Below are 21193 nucleotides of genomic sequence, written 5' to 3'. Positions count from 1 at the left end.
ACTGACCTGCTGGGAAGGACACAGCCAGACTGTGAGCAGGGACTACCACAGGGGAAGGAAGAGGCCTTGGCAGGTAGGATGGCGCAGTGGAGGGAGACCTGATGCGGGGGTGGGGAGTGGGAGGTGGGTGCAGAGTGGGAGGTGGGTGCAGAGTGGGAGAAAATTAAAAAATCTACAGACTGTCCGGGATCAGTCTTTGGTTGCTGGTCACGCTGGACTCAAATGGGCCGGCATGACAGGTGAGGAGGATGACAAGTCTCTTGAAAGATAGGCCCAAAGTTTCCTTCGGCCAACCAGCTCAATTGAGCTGACATTTAGGTCCAGCCTGAGTGTACAAGCCAAGAGTCACAGGAAGGGTGATTTAACTTTACCTTGGGGCTGTCCTGGACTCTCCTCTGGCACACTGGAAAACAGAGAGAGAGAGAAATGAGATGTCAGAGGCTGGGGGAGAGAGTGTGGCGTGCTGAGCCTTGCTGCGTGTTCCCCCAAACGCGCCTAGCACCAACCTCTGAGGACCACTGGGTGCGGCCCCAAAATGGTGAAAAAAGAAAAGAAAAATGAAATGCTTACACCCTTCTCCTTTCTTTGTTCTGACTTTGATGTATACGATCTCCATTTACTCTGTTACCTGAGTGAGGTTTCAAAGAACCATTCGCATCCTCTCTCACTGACCACAATCACTGTGCCTAGCTGATACCTCTCTAAGCACCATCTCTCTCTCTCTCTCTCTCTCTCTCTCTCTCTCTCTCTCTCTCTCTCTCTCTCTCTCTCTCCCCCCCTCCCCCTCACCCCATCCCTGTCTATCACTTGTCTCTAAGCTGGCTCTCCCCATTTATCATAGAGTCTTTGCAGTGGCTTCCTAATTGGAGCCCTTGATGGTGGTGTCGGACTGTTCCAAAGGCCCTCAGTTCCCTTGATTCTGCCTGGCTGTTTCTTTGCTTTATTTTGGGGGCCATATGCAGTATCATTAGGGGCTGCTCTCAGCTCAAAGTGGCTCAGTATTCGGGGGTCAATCCAGCAGTGCTGAGGACTGAACTCGGAGTTCCTTCAGGCAAGGTATGTGACCCGTTGTACTGAGTGCTCTCTCTCTCCCTCTCTCTCTCTCTCTCTCTCTCTCTCTCTCTCTCTCTCTTCTCTCTCTCCCACCCCTTTCTCTCTCTCTCCAAAGCCCATTTCTTAAGACCATTTCTATCGACCTGTGCCCAATCCATGAAGTTCTCCCACTCTGCCACTAGATCCGCTCAACTTCAGTTGGTGCCCCCAAGAACTAAGTTACACACCAGAGCACATGCCTATCCTTTGGTTGAGGAGCAGAGGGGTGGACTAAGTGCATGCTGCTAACAAGCAAGCTTGCCTTTTTCCCTTTGGTTTGGGGGCCACCTCTAGCAGTGATCGGGGACCAGTTCTGATTCAGTGCTCAGGAGTCGCTCCTGGTGGTGCTTGGGGCACCAGGCGGTGCTGAGGTGCTGGTTCTTTGAACTCATGCCTCATGTGAGCAAAGCATGTGCTCTGGCCCTGTCAGCCACCTCCCTAGTCTGCAAGCTCACCTTCATGTCACTGCCTAAGTCCTCCATGCTCAGCTGACTGAGGAATGCTGGTGAGAACTATAGCCATCACCAACTGTTACGTTCCTCAACTGTTACGTTCCTTGTCTTTTCTCCCGTGCCCGTGTCTGCCGTGCAAATCCCGCTCCTGTGCATGCTCTGTTTGGCCCTCTTTTTCTACTAACTTCTCATCTTCGAGGGTGCCACACCTTCAGGAGACTCCCCGGGTTCAGCTGTCACTCCACCCCTGCACTCATCTGATGGCATTTCTGTCTGCTGTGTGGGTGTCTCTCACTAAAGTGGGGTTTCTCAGAGGGCAATGTGACTGCTGCCGAGTGTGGACTAAAGGGACCTGCAGCTATGCTAAGAACTCATTTCAAATCTCAGCGGCATTGCACTTCAGGAATTCCGCTGTCCCACACCCCCGAGGAGGCAGTGGAATGCCAGGGTCACAGAAGCTGCAATAAAAATGGAAAGGGCTGGGAAGATGGTTCCAAGGGCTGAGAGCAGCCCTTGTGTCTCTTGAATACTGCTCCTGCTCCTACGAAAACAAGGAAAGGAATCAGGAACACTCTCCATCCCGAGCCCTGAGGAGGGTCTCAGCTGGTGCAGGACACTCACTCTTGGTTGTAGTAACGGTGGCACTGGTCGCACACACGAGCAGGGTTTTCTCGGCAGCCTTCCACCACCATTTTCTGAGTGGAACAGGAACTGCACACCAGCCGGCCACAGCGGCGACAGTGATGACGTCTGTTAAACTGGGGTGTGCCAAGGGCAAGAGAAGGGAGAGGGGAAAGAGAAGGTGAGATCGTAGGAATTACGATTATAGCTATGAGGGGACACGTTCCCTTTGTACGTGGCGTTATGAATCACACCAGGGGCCTCGGTCTGTACTGAAACAGAAATTGCTGGGGCCATGAGGAATGGTGCAGTGTTTTAGAGTGCCTCTCTTATAAGCTTATGGTCATGAGTTCGAATCCCTAGTGCCTCCACATATGCTGAGCATGATACTGACAGTTCTGCTGTTTGATCCTGGCCCTTCTACTGTTACTAATCTTCAGGATCACAGCTAGCTGCAACACAGGTAGGTGCATAAGTCCTATGAAAGTAGGTGACCCCTGATGATACACTAAAAAGATGTGTAAGTTCCATGGGCAGGGAATGTAAGCCCTGGTGGGCATGTGTAAGACTACTGCAGTGACCACTGTCTAGCACATGTGCAAACAGTTCTGCTAGAGGAGGTGGTGAGCACCACAGTCCGATGTGTGATCCCCGTGAGTACCACAGCCAGGTGTGTGTGCTATACCTGGTCACTGCAGCAACCACAACAGCAGTAAAGGAAAAAGAGTAGAAGGTGGGGGGGCTGGAGTGATAGCACAGCGGGTAGGGCGCTTGCCTTGCATGTGGCCGACCCGGGTTCGATTCCCAGCATCCCATATGGTCCCCTGAGCACCGCCAGGAGTAATTCCTGATTGCATGAGCCAGGAGTAACCCCTGTGCATTGCCGGGTGTGACCCAAAAAGAAAAAAAAAAGGAGTAGAAGGTGGGGGTGCAGTGGAGCAGGGGAGAAAGAGAAGGGATGGGAAAGGACAGGAAGAAAAGAAAACACTGGGCTTTGACTTTGGGATGCTGGTGTGAAAGATTTCTCCCAGCTGAAAGGTAAAGGTGCCCCAGTTCTGTAAGAACTCCTACTGAGTTAGGACAGAGAAGGGGGCCACTATGACAGTGATGACAGTGACAGCTGGACAAGAACTGAATGCTGAAAGGAGGTAAAGGGGTATACGTGATCACCTTTCAGTACCTGTATTGTAAACCATAATGCCCAAAAGAAGGGAGGGAGGGAGTGAGAGGGAGGGAGGGAGGGAGAGAGAGAGAGAGAGAGAGAGAGAGAGAGAGAGAGAGAGAGAGAGAGAGAGAGAGAGGAAGGGGAGGAAAGCGTCTGCCATAGAGGCAGGATGGGGGTGTTGGGGAGGGAGAAGGAGAGGGAGAGGGAGAGGGAGAAGGAGAGAGAGAGAGAGAGAGAGAGAGAGAGAGAGAGAGAGAGAGAGAGAGAGAGAAAGAGAGAGAGCGGGAGAGAGGAAGGGGGGAAAGTGTCTGCCATAGAGGCAGGATGGGGGTTGGGGAGGGAGAGGGAGAGGGAGAAGGAGAGAGAGAGGGAGAGAAAGAGAGAGAGAGAGAGAGAGAGAGTGAGAGAGAGCGGGAAAGAGGAAGGGGGGAAGTGTCTGCCATAGAGGCAGGATGGGGGTGTTGGGGAAATTAGGGACGTTGATGGTAAGAAATGTACACTGAAGGGTGAAGGAAGGGTGTTGGAACATTGTATGGACTGAAACTCAATAAGGAACAACCTTGTAACTGTGTCTCTCACAGCAATTTTATAAATAAATAAATAATTTTTTTAACAAAAGATCTTCTGTAGGGACACAGTGATGAGACGGGAAGCTGTGACAGGGAGCAGGGACTCTCAGGGAGATGGCCTACATTCCTGCATGGCCCTCCTGAGGATGACACAAAGGGTCCGTTTTTAAAGTGCTTCCACAGGGGCTGGAGTGATAGCACATCGAGTAGGGTATTTGCCTTGCATGCTGCCAACCCGGGTTCGAATCGAATCCCAGCATCCCATATGGTCCCCTGAGCACCGCTAGGGGTGGTTCCTGAGTGCACAGCCAGGAGTAATCCCTGTGCATTGCCGGGTGTGACCCAAAAAGCAAAAAGCAAACAAACAAAACACAAAGTGCTTCCACAACTGTGCTTCACTCTCACTGAGGCATCAGAGGGCGAGGAAAGTCACATGGACGAGAGGACCCAGATGTGGGCACTGCACTGCTGCTTTCATCTGCACGGGGCTGACTCCAGTCTGGAACTGGTCAAGTGTTACTGTGGTTCACTCTAACAGCTCTGCCAGCCAAACAGCCTATTGCCCCGAATCTACACGTGAGCATTTGCGAAGAAAACAAAGTCACACTCTAGTCAAAGGCAGAGCCAGGAGTAGAGCTTGGGCTGGCTGTCTCTAACATCCATATGACCACGAGACGGTCCCCTGCCCTGTGTGAAAATTAGCTGCAACCATCCCATGCTGCATGGTTAGGAGAATGCCACGGGGTGCAGGGACAAACCATCTGAATCCACAAGTATGTTGGATTTCGTAGGTCAAAGATAAGCCACAGTCATAGACATCTGAGAATCAAAATGTCCACTTGGGGGATGGACTGAACACTCTAAACTCATGCTCCTGAACCCGGGGTTCCCAAGTTTCGTTCCTCCCTCAGGCAAAGCCAGAGCCTGGCGCAGCTCACCATGGTGAAGTGCTCCATGCGGCAGACCATGCAGATGCTCTCGGTCTCATCGGGGACCCACTGGTGCCTGGACGGGGGTGTGGCCGGGGGCACGAAGTCCACCGGGGGCTGGCTCTGTGGGAAGATCTTCTCCCTCACGCAGGGCGAATATGCCAGCACGACGCCTGGGAAGCAGAGTGCGAGGTGGGACAGTGATGAAGGAAGAGGGAGTGAGAGAATGAGGATGTGCCCTTCTCCACACCCCTGCAGCAGTAATGGATGTGGTGGGTACTGTCAAGGGCCACACATGTCAGGGAGAGAGCCTGTGTGTGTGTCTCCTGATGGGAGACCACCACAAAACTACCTGCACACATATTCACCAAAGCGAGGGGAGACTGAGTCAAATCCCGCTTTGAGAACTCTCTGCCAGTGCATTGGAAATAAAGACGAAGCTGGCCAGAGGGAGGTAGTAGGCTAAGTGCACGTGTGGGAGGCGCCACAGGATACGTAACCAAGGTATGTCTACCATCAGGAGGGAGGAAAAACAAAAGTCAGGTAATCTGTTGATACTTTGGCCCAACGTCAGGGATAGGCATTAGATTTTAATTCTAGAAAAACTAGTCACAAAATAACTTTATGAGAGAATTGGGAAAACTGGAATATAGATTGGAGGGCTGAAAAGAAGAAACAGGAATCCCTTCAGGTATGCCAACATTGTCAGGGCTTTGTTTCATGCTCTTACCTTTGAGACGTTTATAACCTACAGATCTATTCAGAAAATGACAGTTAAGATTTCCTTCAAACCTGCCTACAATGGGACTGGAGAGATAATACAGCGGGCAGGGCCCTTGCCTTGCACACGCCTGACCCGGGTTTGATCCCTGACATCCTATAGAGTGCCCCGAGCATCACCAGGAGTGATCCCTTAGTGCAGAGACAGGAGTAACCCCTGAGCATCACTGGGTGTGACCCCAGCCCCAAACCAACAAACAAAACCAACAAACCAACAAGCAAACAAAAGATACCCATGAGAAGATGCTAGGGGCACCAAGAATGGTCAACATGAGGCAGCCATTGTACCAGTGTGTCATGAGTATATGAGGCTTCACTGCACTATGCTTTCCACTTGGCCAGTGTGGAAATTATCTATAATAAAAAGCTTAAGCAGGGGCTGGAGCAACAGCACAGTGGGTAGGGTGTTTGCCTTGCATGCAGCCGACCTGGGTTCGATTCCAGCATCCCATATGGTCCCCTGAGCACCGCCAGGGGTAACCCCTGTGCATCGCCAGATGTGACCCAAAAAGCGAAAAAAAAAAAAAGCTTAAGCAAATCAAACAAACCACTACTGCTCAGGCTGCCCCGCACAGTTGCAGGAAACTACCCCGAGCTCTAACTCTGAGCTCCTGGCTCAGCCTGTGGGCTATGGAGAAATGGGGTGTGCTCTCAAAGGACCAGACCTGAAGTGGCAGTCTGAGCTCTGTAGTTTTTAAACTTTTGTCACCTAGCAGAAAATGTTGGCAGGGTGCAGGAAAGAAAAATTAAAAAACAAACACACCAACAAACTGATTTTTTTTTTTACACCTTCAGTACCGGGCAGAGGGAAGGTTACAGATCTGGCTCCAGAATTCTGTTTTCTGACTGTTTGCAAAGCTAATGCTTGTGTAACTCCGAGAGTCACAAATGGGCAAGACTGAGTTAGACACTCTCTATACCATATGTCATTGTCATACACTCGCAGAAACATCCTTACCAGGTGCAGCAATGGGAGGAAACTCCATGGAAGGTGACCTAGACAAGGTCTCAAGGTCTGAAGCCTGACTCACAAGGTCCTGGAGATGACCCACAGAATCTGCAGAGAGGGAAAACAGGGGCCCGCATGAGAATCTCTCTTCACTGGGCTGGCGTGACTGCCTGTCACCTTATGATCCCAGCAGGTCTGAAACAGGATGGTAGAAGTACAGCCAAGGCCACAGCATGTATGCCAAAATGCCTCAAACAACAAATGATGTCCAAGCATGTGACAAGCGTGGGACTGATGGAGGACTTGCAAACAAAAAGCATCCACTGGGAAGGAGAAGGCATTCCCATGGTGGCCTTGGCGTGTAGGGAGGACGGTGGCTGGACACCATCAGCCCCAGTCTAACTCCTGCTCTACCTGCGCTGCAGAACCTCATCGAGGCTGTTGGCAGTTACCTGATCGCTTCTCCCTCAGAGAGTACGGGAAGTCCAGCGCCTTCCCTGCATATCTGGAGAGCAAAGAGTCAACTTGGTCCATGGTGAAGCCGATGTCCAGGCCGTCCAGCAGCTGGTGCAGCGTCTGCACGGCCACAGTGGCCCAGTCCACTTGCATGTTCATGAGCAGCTGTTCCAGCATGAGCAGGGGGCTGGTGGACAAGTGGGCATAGCTGGCCCGGTGCTGCTCAGGCAGAGTCAGCAGAACCTGTTGGGGACAGGGGAGAGTTAAATAATGCTGAGAACCCCACACACATTTCTTCTTTTCATTTCTTTTTTTTATAACACATTTTTATAAAATAAATAAATAATAAAATAAAAAATAAAATTTTATTTTTATAAATCCTGCCCCCACACCTGGCTGTCTTCACTGGGGCCCCTAAGAGGGGGGTGGATTGAGTTTCCCTCCCCGCACTGAGCAGAGCACCAGCAGCCCCAGACCTCCAGAACCCAGCCACAAGCCACAACCATGCTCAAGGCCCCTCTCCACATGCTCGGACGAGCCTTACACATGAAGGAATCAGCAGAGGAATCGGTGTGTGGGACCCAGGGCTGAGATCTCCAAGCTTGCTCGGATCAGGACTGGTCCTCCTCCACCCAGATGCCCCATTTTCCAGTAGCTGGGCAGCCACACCCACAAACTGCCCCCAGCTGCCGTGTAATCCCATCAATGGCCAAGATCCAGAAACTATAAAACAAAGCTCCTGGAAGCGTGTGGCCACATTTTCGAGACTCTTATAGCCTAGTTCTCCCTCTCGGAGAAACTGGCAAGCTACTGAGAGTATCCTGCCTGCACGGAAGAGCCTGGCAAGCTCCCTGTGGTATATTAGATATGCCAAAAACAGTAATGATGATGGGTCGAATTCCCCTGACCCTGAAAGAGCCTCCAGTGTGGCATCGTTGGGAAGGACGAGTAAAGAGAGGCTTCTAAAATATCAGGGTTAGGAAGAATGGAGATGTTACTGGTCCCTGCTCGAGCAAATCGATGAATAATGGGATGACAGTGATACAGTGATTTTTATAAATTTGTTCAAATATTTGATCACATTTAATATTCAAACACCAATCCCACCACCATGACACCTTCCCACCATGATATTTTGAATGTTTCCATCCCAGACCCCAAGCCCTGTCCCCAAAGCAGAACTGAAATAATGTATTTTGTATTGCTTGTTATGAATACTCTGCTAAAAATAATCCAAAAAAGGTTTCTTAGAGGAAAGTGTGTGAAGATTGTTGTATTTCCCCCAGGAGCCATTAAGCCCTTCTATAAGAGGTTAGTAACATGTTGTTACAGGCTGAGCCTTGTGTGCTTTTATCTATAGCTGTATAAATATATTTCCCCCTAAGATTGGCTGCCTTCTATTTTTTTTTTTTTTTTTTTTTTTTTTTTTTTTTTTTTTGCTTTTTGGGTCACACCTGGCGATGCACAGGGGTTACTCCTGGCTCTGCACTCAGGAATTACCCCTGGCCATGCTCAGGGGACCATATGGGATGCTGGGATTTGAACCTGGGTCGGCCGCGTGCAAGGCAAACGCCCTACCCGCTGTGCTATCTCTCCAGCCCCAGGCTGCCTTCTATTTTAAACCTCATCAAATGTGGTATGCTACTCTTGGTATATTAGCCACATACATTTCTGAAGAAACTTAAGATTCTTATGGGGAATGGTGCCAGGGAGCAAAAGACAAAGGCCAGCATAGCACTCGCTCTTTCAGGAAGCAAGTTTGGACCCCCATGTCAGGCCTCCAGGTCGCAAGTGAGAAATACTCCAAGTACTCCAAATACCCAGTTGGAAGGTTTGTAGAAAAGGGTTGGCAAGCCTTTTCTATAAAGGGTCAGAGAGTGAATCCTGAAGGCTTGCGGGGTTATAAGGCTTCTGCCACAAATAATGAACTCTACTGAAGTAGTGCAAAAAGCAGTCACAGACATAATAGAAATGAATCCACATTTTTGCGTGCTAATGAAACTTGGCACTCAAAAATAAGGCAGAGGGGGACAAAGAAATAGTCGCGAGTTAAGGCATTTGCCTTGCATGCTATTGATCCTGGTTCAATCCCTAGTACTACGTGGTCCCCTGAGCACCAGCAGGAGTGACTCTTTTTTTGTTTGTTTGTTTGCTTTTTGGGTCACACCTGGCGATGCACAGGGGTTACTCCTGGCTTTGCACTCAGGAATTACTCCTGGCGGTGCTCAGGGGACCATATGGGATGCTGGGGATCGAACCCGGGTCGGCTGCGTGCAAGGCAAACGCCCTACCCGCTGTGCTATCGCTCCGGCCCCCCAGGAGTGACTCTTGAGTGGACCCCAAAACAACAACCTCCATCACCACCACCTGGCAGTAGGCAGGGACTCTGCTGAACCCTGGCCTAGACCCTCCACACATGGTTGAGTTCCCCCTGGCCCATAAGGCCATAATCCTTTCCCATGAAGCGTTATTACATTGCCTCGATAGTATGAGGCAATGTTGATGGATTACCTAAATCTAGCACCTCCACTGGGTGTAGGTTGACGAGTTCTTTGTTTTTTTTTTCTTTTTGGGTCACACCCGGGGATGTACAGGGGTTATTCCTGGCTCTGCACTCAGGAATTACCCCTAGTGGTGCTCAGGGGACCATATAGGATGCTGGGAATCGAACTCGGGTCGGCTGTGTGCAAGGCAATTGCCCTACCTGCTGTGCTATTGCTCCAGACCCTGAGTAGTTTAGATATTTTTCTCAATGTTTTTTTTTTTAGGGGGGTGGGGGGCACACCCAATGGTGCTCAGCTTTACTCTTGGCTCTGTGCTCAAGGGAGCATAAGAGGTAATGGGACAGAACCATGGTCAGCTGTGTGCAAGGCAAGTACCTTAACCTTTGTACTATCTGTCCAGCTCATAGATTCCTTTTAGTCATTGCTGTTACTAGGTTAGAAATATGTTCTCTGCCCTGCTCCTTGCCTGTTTACAAGGATTTCCCCATCTAGGTTTGGTAATCAAAAAGTGAAAAAAGCATCTATTGCAGGAAGTTGAGCTCTGAACCAGTGGGCCGATGTTTGGGATCCTGGATCTTCTGTCCCTGTTCTGTTTGTGGGACAAGAGGTTAAACCGCCAGTGAGGTCCACCAGAAGCATGTCCGACGCCCCACATCTCCCTGCCTGGATCACTTTTTCTAGTCTGTATTTTTCCCCCCCTATTACAGTCTCCAAGTTTCACAAGACAAGGGTTTCTTGTCATTGTTATCACCTAAGTGATTTTCTGTTTCCCATGAGCACAGACCAATTAGGCAGCAGTTCCAAATCACATCAGAACCTCTCTGATGTGAGAGCCTGTCTCCATCCCAAGAGGTTGTTCTGAAGGCTTTGGAGTGAAAGTCAACTAATGACTGGTACTTTCGAAAAGTCCAGTTGGGTCTTAGACATGGACACAACTCAGGAGCACCAAGGCAGCAGGTGCCATGCAAGTATGAAGGGGTAGAATCCACTTTGGAGTCAGGACAGTAAGAAATGGGTTTGAGCCCTTTGCTGGGGAGAAGGCTCAAAGGGCTGGGGCACATGTTTTGCATGGGGAAACCCTGTTTCTGTCGAGTTTGGGCATTCTCCTCATCCCTCTCCCACCTCCATCCCTACCCCCCACACACACAAAAAAAGCAGCCCTAGGACTCCTCTAAAAGAGCCACTGAAAGAGCAAGTTCAGAGCTGGGAGCCGAGTTTGCTGCAGTCCCTGCTTTCCCAACACCCTTTTCACCTTGGATCCCATGTACAGCGCCTGGATTTCACGGTGCCGGACAGCAGTCAGTTCTCCATAGAAGTGGGTGGTGAGGTAGTTGGCCAAGAAGTGACAAGTGGCCAAGCTAGGGTGCTGGTCCAGGGCTTGCTCTGTGACCTCAAGGCACATAGTGGAGTCAGGGATTCTTCGCAGGAGCTATTGAAGGAGGGTGGAGAGGAAGGTGAGTCTACAGAACTCAGTTCAGCCTTGTCTGTTTGAGATGGAGACCTTTAAGCGCTACTCACTGTGGATGAACCCTTTCTCTGCCCTTACTTTTTTTTTTTTTACTTTTTTTTTTTAACCCAGTGTTTCTCCAGTGATGGCTTGTGACACCTTATGCTCAAGTGACTACAAGTGGCTCCTGAGGACATGAGTAGGCACTTCTGAGAAAGGGCACACACACGTAGCCTGGGAGCCAGCATGAACATGGCCACGGGATCTAACTCGCCTTGCCCCTCCTCGAAGGAAAAATGGGAAGAGGTGGGAGCTTACCTGCAGAGCTTTCTCATGGTCTCCTCTTTCCAGGAGGTGGAGAAGATGCTTCTGGTGGAGGCTGATCAAATGCTCCCTCGGAATCGGGTAGAGGCAGCCCCACTCCTCACACAGCCCGTATTCCTGGAAGAAGAGGAAGACACATCCTCCCTGCACACGGTCCGCCTGGCCACTCATCCCACTCTCGCCTCATTCTGCTCCGGGTTCCGGAGAGTCTGCCAAGCTGCTCCTGGGTTCTTCACAACCGAATTGAAGTGGGAGCAGAAACCCCAAGGGTCTCAGGGGCATGAGAAATGATCAAAGCCATTGTTGCAGGCCCGACTGCTAACGTGGTCACTTTCCTCCAAATTCAACTATAAAGTAAACTGCCACCATGTCCCGAAGGCACGTTGTAACAGCCCTGTGGAGACATCCAGGGAGTGGAGGAGGAGGAGGAGATGCTCCTGGGTGGCTGCTGACACCACACGAATGTGCAGGCTCGGAGGCCACAGACTGTCCTGCACGGGCCCTCAAAACTCTCCACCCAGGCTCCCTCTTGCTCTCTCCCCACCCGAACCTGTGAGCACTGAATTACATACTCTGAAAAATGGCATTCCTAAGCTTTATCCAAATACTCTAGCCAGCAGCACCAGGCTACCCTCCCTGCAAACTCTGCAGGGTGGGGGTGTCTTCTTGTTTCTCAGCCACGCTGAGGGCCTGCCTGTGATCCCACCACACGATTACCTAATACAAAACAGTTACTGTGGGGTATCACTGCTCATTGCCCGCTTTGTAACCCTGAGCATGCAAGGCTGGGACTCCACGAAGTGATCTTTGCTCTACTACCATTTAGCACAGAGCCTGGCAAGTAATTCGGTAAAAGCTTCATGAGCGAATGAGCCAATAGCACATCTATATTCTGAATTGCTCTATCAACTCTTTGAAAGGCAGATGAAATTCTATTTTGGCATTCAATTATTCAATAAACACATGAGAAGGGATTCTAGGCCATCCGTGATGATGGAAACAAAGTGAAAAGGTGGATGACACCAAAAGTGGCATAATATGGAGGGACTGAAGGTGCTCATGATTGTACAACTGGGAAAGGTGACCTGAGGAGAGCCTGAGTCACCTCTAGGCAACATGTCAACTCTGGGGCAGTGACGAAGCAACTCCTTAAGGCATATAGTTGCACCTGTATATATAGTATGAAGAGAGCAACTGTACTGTTCTTTCCACTTCACTAAACATCAGTTTCTGCCTTCTTCCCTCCCTCCCTCGCTCCCCCTTTCCTCCCTCCCTTACTCCGTTCTTTCCTTCCTGTTTGTCCAGACTGTCCTGCACGGGCCACACCTGGCAATACTCAGGGGTAACTCCTGGCTTTGCACTCTGGAATAATTTCCTGGCAGTGCTCAGAGACCATAAGGGATGCTGGAGATTGAACCTGGGTGGGCTGTGAGCAAGGCGAACACCCTACATGCTATACTATCACTCTAGTCCCAACATAGGTAAATTTCTCTCCCTCTCTCTCCCAATTCTCTCTCCTCCCCCACTCTCTCTCTCACCCCCCCCCATAAAAATGAATGTGTGTGGGCATGTTGCCCACGTGGTAGAGCACATGTGTGACCTGTGCAAGACCCTGCGTTCCACCCCAGCACTGCGTGCCCACGCCGAGCCCATCCACCCCCATAGACTAGGGTGCTGATGGCCCATGGAACACTGCTGAGCTCCCACCACCTTTCCCCATTGCCCCCTCCCCAAAAATAAATCCCACAAAAGAACGAAGAAGAAAACTTAAAATAACAAATGTGAGGGAATTATAGAAAAACGTGGGCACTGCTCTGTGGAAAGGCGTCTAGCTAAGCAGCAAAGCAGCTGCAGATCTGAGGAAAGACAAGTGGGCAGCACCCCAGGAGACAGTACCTTTGCTTCCAGAATCATATGCATGGCCACAGAAGGGTCCTCCACGCAGCAGGTCCTCAGGGCCTGCCAGTCCCCCCACGCCGGGGGCGCCTGCAAACCGAGAATCTAGGGAAAGACACAGGAAGCTGTCAAAGCGGTCAGGGGGTCAGAGGGGATAGAGGAGTCAGCACAAATGGGGGACAATGAACAACAGCTGCTGGGGAGGCTGAGTGAGCCTCATTAGGAAGAAAGGTGGTGCAGGGGATGGGCGGGTGGGGTGACAGCCAGAGCTGGGGCCTCTCACTGAGGACAATGATTCTCTGAAGCTCTGTGCTTCACTGGCCTTCTGGGGACACTGTCCCAGACTCCCCCACCTCAAAACTCTATCTAAGAGTTTCCTTGGGTGTGAATGATCTTCATGTACCATTATTATTATTATTTTTCCCTTTTGGGCCACACCCAGCATGCTCAGGGCTTACTCCTGGCTCTGCACTCAGGAATCAGTACTTGTGGGGCTCAGAGGTCCATATAGCATAGCAGGGATTGAACCCGGCTCAGTCACATGCAAGGCAAACACCGTCCCTGCTGTATTATCCCTTCTGGCCCTTTATGTATCATTTCAGTTAGCATGATACATAGCTAAAATAGCTATGAGTGAAACCTGTTGAGGAACAGAAGAAAATCTTTTCTCATTTGCCATTTTCACTTTGCCTGAAAATGAAAAATTTGAATTTTTGAATGAAAAATGAAAAATTGAAAAAAAAATGAAAAATGAAAAATTTCCCTGGGGGAAAAAATGAAATGAAAAAAAGAAATGAAAAAAGCTCTAGACTCTGCTTGGTTCCAAGTACATAAGAAAATTTTACCATATAATTTATAACTTATACAGCTGTACCACCTATATTTGTCTCCCCGAGCCTCTTGATTTTGAGTATAACATATATTCTAGAAGAATCTTATTTTTGATATTGTTTCTTCCATCCATCCACACAAAATGCCCTTGAAATTTGAGACAATCTTTAAAGAAAGACATACTAGACAAGGCCTGGGAGATGGCTCAAAGGGCTGGAGCACATCTTAGTGGGCAGGAATCTCAAGTTTGATGCCAGAGTTGCATGGTCCCCTCGAACCCTGAACCCCGAGGTGTGGCCCCCAAAACCAAACCTAAAAGACAAAGTAGATACAAAATACCCACAGAGCTTAAATATACAAATGAAAGAATCTTTGTGGATTGTAAAGCATCATTCCAAAAGCTGATGGAGGGGGGTGAGGCTGGGTGAGGCCCACAGCTGCTCCGAGGCTACTCCTGGCTCTGTGCTCAGAGGTGACCCCACGTGTTACCAGGAATCAAGCGGAGGATGGCGGGCTGCAAAGTTCCTACCTCCTTAACAACAGTCTCTTTCCAGACCCATGACCCCATGCAATGCTAATTTTTGCTTTCATCGTACCCTTGCACACTGCATATCTATTTAAAATTATAGAAGTCCATAAAACAGGAACTAGGCTGAGAGCCTCCTTGCTATCCCATGAAGAACAGAAACTAGACAGGCAGCAAAAGTGAGGCCCAGATTTTCTTAAAACTGACCAATACATGAAGCCAGGCTGCAGCCTGCTCATGGACGGAGGACGAGCGGTCCCCTCCTGTCCCCTGTCCCGGGGCCCCATACCTTCTGATAGACCCGCAGCTCCGCCAGCTTTCTCTGGAGCTCACACCTGAGTCCGTCCTGCACAGCTGGGTCTGAGAGGCAGTAGGCCAGGATCTCCAGGCATGACTCCAGGGGCCACCGGTCCACCAGCTGTAGGGTGAGCTGACTTCTCAGAGAGGCATCCTTCACAGCAAAGAGGTACTGCCAACCTTCCGTGTCTACGAGACAAAAGATGCCTGGAGACCTCGAGCCTCGGACCAGACGAGTGTTAAAGAATCCAGGTTGCTCCCTGAGAGGAGGGCTTTGTTCAGCTTCACGGAAACACAACCTGGAGGAGGATCCTTAAGATCCACTCGAAGTCGATCAGTTTTGACAAAGGGCATCATTACGTGACAGGGACACATGCTGTCCTGACATCAGGCAGACTTGATACGAGGAGGTGAGGCTTTGAGAAGGGAGAGGGAGGAAGGAGAAAGGAGAGGAAGGGTGAAGGATAGGCAGGAGGGAGAAAAGACAAGAACCGATGAAGGCCCGTCCTCGGGCAGTGATGGGGACGTTTAGTTTTCCCTAGAGTTCCCATTCCATACCAAACCTAACTGCCTGCAGGCAGGACAGACAAACTAATTTTATTCCCCCTAGACTGAGCAAATATGCTTCCACACTTCACAGAGCTGATACACGTCCTCAGTAATCAACACTGATTAGCAAGCTGGAGATTCCTCAGCTTTCTCCGGCAGGGAAGTTGTCCTTGCCAGGGGGCTGCCAAGTCTCCGTCCAGAAGCCAGGCTCCCCGTTAACCCCAACACCCCATGGCCACCTCTTCCCGTCTTTGCGGAGATGCAGCTTGAGTGACATGTGAAGTCCAGGAAGCTTTTAAAGGAGCTGGTCTATAAGCACCATGGTCTGCCGTTGCGTTTCTCAAACCAGGAGCCACGCAGCAAGCTTGCTGCACACCTTGCTGGTTCTCAGGGGCCACCAGGGACACATCTGGCGATGCCGGGGCCCTGGGCTTAGGGGAGGACAAGACAGGGCGTTGTTCATGCTAGCCCTGTGCTCTACCACCTGAGCTACCTCCTCGGCGGCGCCCCCACGATCTGCTCTGGAAATAAAATTTCATGAGAACACTGTGACATCCCTCTAGGGAACACCCACAGCTGCTGGCTCACCACCTGGCAGATCTGAGTCACAATGAGTGAGGCTGCCTGGCCTCCAAAGCCTTCGACAGGAAAAGCTCGTAGGCCCCTGTTTACGTTTGGGGGCCACGCCTGTCAGTGCTCAGGGATCCCTCCTGGCAGGATCAGGGGGACCATATGGGATGTCAGGAGCGAAACCAGGTTGGCCTACTACAACGCAAACCGCCTTCTACCCTGAACTCTGGCCCCAGCACCTGCTTTAAAGCACACAGAGGCCTGAATCTCCTCCTGGGCCTCTGGCGGAACCCAGATACCTGTGTCTGGCAGCGTTTAATCACGAGCAGGCCTGCGAACACCAACACCAAGAGCCTATTTCAGTGCTAGGTGGAGGACTCGGGGCTCTCCGCTGCCCTCCCCGGCCAGTTTCCCACCCTCTGAACTTGGTCTCCTCTTAGGATCCCGAGACTCTGGGGGCACCCGTCCCTCACGCTGCGGGGGGAGTGAAAGCGGGCGCTCTGCTCAGGAAGGCTGGATCGTGAGGCCCCTGAAGAGGAGGCGGTTTTCTGCTCACCACAGGCCGAGGCACAGCTCAGCACGGCGTCCTGTATGCTGCTCAGGTCGTCTGCGTCTCGTCCGTACACCTCGCTGAGCTGCAGGGCCCGCTGCCAGTCTCTGGCCCCCAGGGCTTCCTCGAAGGCCCCGGTGAGCACCTCCAGGGCATCTGGGGCGTGCAAGCCCAGGAGGACAGTAGAGACACTGGTGTGGCCACACAGACTTGCCGCCAGATTCGGGCCCTGCTGGGTGGGTGCGTGGAGGGGCTCCCAGGCGGCCCGGAGGGAGGCCTCCAGCAGGGGAAACTGCTCCAGCAGGCGCTCACACTCCCGGACGACCTGTTCTGTGCTCAGAGGCACCTCCCGGAAGCCTCGAAGTTCCTTCCAGGACAAGATGGGCTTGGTGACCTTCAAGCCCCGGGAAGCCCTCAGGCAGGCCACAGTGGCCAGCAGCTTGGAGCCAGACTTGAGGAAGGCCAAGGCTGAGGGCGTGAGGGCCGCGGGCGAGGAGTCCCTTTGGGAGGAGCCGCTCTTCCTCTCCACGGGGAGGGTCTCGGGGGGCTCCGGGGAGCTGAGTGTAGAGAGGGCAAGGCCCTCCAGGCAGCGGGACATGTGCAGCCTGGCCAGCGCGCCCAGGCCGGTGAGAAGGGCGCCCGTCTGCTGGCTCTGCTGGGCAGGGCACAGGGCCAGGGGCTCGCAGCAGCAGCTGACGATGACCTGTGGCACGCTCAGGCCGAGACCCTCTTGGCCCAGAAGGGCCGCTAACCTGCGGGGAGAGAAGCAGAGGGCAGGAGAGGCCTGAGAGCGCATCATCCCTTTGCAGAACCCCTTTAAAGCTCATGGAAACAAACGGCAACGTGGTCTCTCCCCTCCGCCCTCTCTCCTGTCCTCCTCTCCTCTCTCCCCCCCCTCTATTCCTACCTCCTCATCTCTCTCTCCCCTCCTCCCCCCAGGCCCCTCTCCTCTCCTCCTTCTCCCCTCTCTTCTTTCTCTTCCTCTATCTGTCCTCTCGCCCAATTCCTCCCTCATTTTTTTAAATAGTAAAGGTAGCATATCAGCCATACTGTGGTGCCCATTGCCTTTTCGCTTGCCTGCACATTTGGGAGGTCTGTCCCCACCCTCTATGAAGAGGCCCCTCCCTCTCTTGCAGTCACATAACAGGCCCTTCTGTGCATGAACCACAATCCAACTAGTCTCTTCTGAATGGGCGATCAATTTTTCTCATCTGTTGCTATGATATGGAAGTTTACAATAAAATTCCTCTGTCTATGCATGTGTAAAGAAGTTGCAGGACAGGGGCTGCAGCGATAGCACAGAGGGTAGGGCGTTTGCCTTGCACTTGGCCAACAAGGGTTCGAATCCCAGCATCCCATATGGTCCCCTGAGCACCGCCAGGGGTAATCCCTGAGTGCAGAGCCAGGAGTAACCCCTGTGCATCACCAGGTGTGACCCAAAAAGCAAAAAAAAAAAAAAAAGAAGTTGCAGGACAGATTCCTCAATGTGGATTGCTAGGCCAAAGGGTCTATGTATTTCTTTATTTGTTTGTTTGTTTTTTGTGGGGGCATACCTGGCTGAGCTCAGGGCTTACTCCTGGTTCTGTGTCCAGGGATCAGGGGACCATATGAGGTGCCAGGGATTGAACACGGGTAGCACATGCAAAGCAAATGCCTTATCCTCTGTATCCTTATCCTCTTAGCCTCTGGCTCCAACCCAGGTGCATGCATTTATAGTGTGAGCAGCTATCGGCAAGTCACTTTCTACGCTGGGCTACCCCAACTGATATCCGACATACAATTACAAGAATGCTTGTTTTCCCACAGGCTAGGCAACTAACATGTAGGCAAATTTTAAGATCTTTGCCTATAGATAAGCAAGGATTCATCCCTTAGTTTTGTTGATGCTGTTGTTTTTGGTCCACATCTATCGGTGCTCAGGGCTTATTCCTAGCTCTATGCTCAGGGATCATCTGTTGTGGGGCCCTGGGATTGTATGGGGTGCTAGAGATTGAACCCGGGTCAGCCGTGTGCCAGGCAAGCACCCTACCCACTATACTATGTCTCTGGCCCCTTACCCCTTAATTCTAAAGTTGCAACATAGACATAAGAGCAGCAAGAGAAAGAGAGAACTGAGATGCTCTGAGTTCCAATGTAGCTATTGAAAAGCAAACACAGGGGCAATCTGGAACGTTTCCCTGTTCCCTGCACTGACCCAGGCACTACCCTCCCGAGCCCTTGCTGCCCTGGATGAAGCATGAGGGATCCACGTTGTCTTCCCGGGGTGAGGGGTGGGGGGTGGGGGAATGGCTCCTACCTGTCTGGGGGAACCTGTTTCTCAAGCAGGAGGTGTGACACCAGCTGGGATGAACTCTGTTGCAGGAGCACAAAGGGATTGCCTACCTTGACCTCCGAAGGATCTGCCAAGGGAAAGAGAGTGACCCTGTTAGTGTCACTGAGGACAACAGTTCAGCGCCATTTCACCGACTTGCTCTGAAAGCCTAGTGTCACCCAGCACGTGGCTCAGTAGCTGAGCCCCTGAGCTAGTTCCCTGACACCAAACTCTCCCCCTAACCCAACCCAACCCAACCCAACCCAACCCAACCCAATCCAATCCAACCCAACCCAACCCAGGAAGCTCAGTGTCAAAGGGCAGACAGTCCTGAGCCCTTCTGTAGATGGCTGAAGGAAAGGCTATTCTCAACATGAGCTGCAAGGCCCTCTGTGCCTTACACTGCTCTGAGCGACCCACCACAGACAGACTCAAGAGCAGCTCTAGCGACACATTGCTTGGCGCATCCCAGTCTCTCCAACCCAGCCCAACCACATGCAATGCTCCTCAGTGGACTCAGGCCTACAGACACGCCTACAGAGGCTTATTCTAACCCTCTACCAGGTCTTCACATCCGAAAGGGACTAAAGTTTGTAAGAGGATTTTGGGGTGTGTGTGTGTGTGTGTGTGTGTGTGTGTGTGTGTGTGTGTGTGTGTGTGTGTGTGTGTGTGTGTATGTGTATGTGTGTGTAGGATAATATTGGTTTGTCCTTTCTGCCTTGCCACAGGGAGCTTAGGTTTATTGGGTTACTCCCACCACAGTGCTACCATTCCTCTGTGTTTATTTGTAGATTCTTTCTTTTTTCTTTTTTGGGTCACACCTGGCGATGCACAGGGGTTACTCCTGGCTCTGCACTCAGGAATTACCCCTGGTGGTGCTCAGGGGACCATATGGGATGCTAGGATTTGAACCCGGGTCGGCCGCGTGCAAGGCAAACGCCCTACCCGCTGTGCTATCTCTCCAGCCCCTGTAGATTCTTTCTTTGTGCTTTGTTGACATGTAAATATTGATTTTCTCTTCTCCTTAAGTCCTTTGCATAGTTAACTTAGAGCAATATTCTTTTTGTATGGACACAAGAAGACAGTTAATGTTATGCTTTTGTAACTTGGGAGTTAATGAACTCTCAATGATATTTACCTACTGGGCATCTGTTCTCTGGACCTAAGCCTCAGTTTCCCTTACTCCCTAGCACCCCAAAAGCAGGGTCCCGACAAGGGACTGGATGGACCCAGGGCAAGAGGTGAGCTATGTGCTACCCTGGCATCGAGATGGGCCTGGCCAAAGTGCCATAATGCTTAACTATAAGTTAAGAGCATGGTAATTGACAAATTCTGTCATGATCCAAAATGTAATAACTAGATTTGGACTCTGCTAGGGTTTAGGAATGATTAATCTGGCCTGAGCACTGTAGTCTGAGTCTGTGGCAAGATGTTCCCAGGAGAGCTGCCTTACAAGCCTCAATGTATCTCTTACTGTGTCCATACAAAAATAACTAATATTGAACTGTTATTAAGATGTTAATTAAGTTATTGGACTAAGAAGAGGAACACCCCTAGGTGGTGTTTCAGCCCTTGAGCCTGATGGGCAGTCAGGAAGGGTTTTCTTATGTTGATTTTGCTACAGGACTAGGTGTGCATCGGTCCAGAGTAAGAGGGTTGGAGAGCCCTCACTCTGTGTGTGTGTGTATGTGTATGTGTGTGTGTGTGTGTATGTGTGTGTGTTATATGTATGTGTGTGTGTATGTGTGGTTTGATCATACCTGGTAGTGCTCAGAGCTTACTCTTGGCTCTGCACTCAGTGATCTGGTGGTACTCAGGTGACCCTATGTGGTACTAGGGATTTGAAACCTAGTCAGCCGCATTCAAGGCAAATACTTCACCTGCTGTCATGTTCTTTTAGGGCCTGAGGGAGGGTTTCTTTTATTAAGTGGCCACTAATTACATCAAAATTCATTGAGATTTTCAATGTCCTGCAGCATAAGGAACCATACTAGAGATGGAGACGAAGAACACCCAGATAAACTGGAGAGGATGACCATATCCATCTGTTGTCCTTGGCTACTGCTGCAACCTCTTCCTCAAGCACCTTCCCACTTCCTTGTTCTCTGACCCTGTAGGCCACCCAGGACCCCTTTCCTCTTTCTCGATACTTACTGGGTTCAGAGCTCAAACTCCGAAGGAGAACCGCGGCCAGGGTGCTGCAGTAGCTGAAGAAGGTGCCCAGGTAGTTGGTCTGCTTGGCCCCCGTGGGGCTCTGTCTGCTCAGGTGCTTCTGGAGGAGCTGAGTCTGAATGTGCACGGGGTGGGCCTCTGCTTCTGGAGCTTTCTGGGCCACCTGCTCCATCAGGGAGGCTAACGGAGTACTCTTGGATGCT

General features: G+C 51.1%; 1 protein-coding gene across 1 annotated transcript in view; it reads right to left on the bottom strand.

The window, feature by feature from the left end:
- ZFYVE26 (zinc finger FYVE-type containing 26) overlaps positions 1-21193 on the bottom strand; it is an 84100-nt gene that overhangs the window by 24837 nt on the left and 38070 nt on the right. The window contains exons 19-30 of the mRNA XM_004612335.2: positions 20973-21191; positions 18804-18906; positions 16514-17259; positions 14831-15027; positions 13185-13289; positions 11283-11405; positions 10770-10946; positions 7010-7256; positions 6567-6665; positions 4838-5001; positions 2166-2302; positions 372-403 (exon numbers count right to left, since the gene is read on the bottom strand). Coding sequence (XP_004612392.2) covers positions 372-403; positions 2166-2302; positions 4838-5001; positions 6567-6665; positions 7010-7256; positions 10770-10946; positions 11283-11405; positions 13185-13289; positions 14831-15027; positions 16514-17259; positions 18804-18906; positions 20973-21191 — 2349 coding nt within the window. The remainder of the gene's footprint in view (positions 1-371; positions 404-2165; positions 2303-4837; positions 5002-6566; positions 6666-7009; positions 7257-10769; positions 10947-11282; positions 11406-13184; positions 13290-14830; positions 15028-16513; positions 17260-18803; positions 18907-20972; positions 21192-21193) is intronic.

Source organism: Sorex araneus, chromosome 3 (genome assembly GCF_027595985.1).
Source record: "Sorex araneus isolate mSorAra2 chromosome 3, mSorAra2.pri, whole genome shotgun sequence".
NCBI lineage: Eukaryota > Metazoa > Chordata > Mammalia > Eulipotyphla > Soricidae > Sorex > Sorex araneus.
The sequence above is the reverse complement of the archived record's forward strand: the minus strand, read 5'-3'. Positions and strand labels throughout refer to the sequence as shown.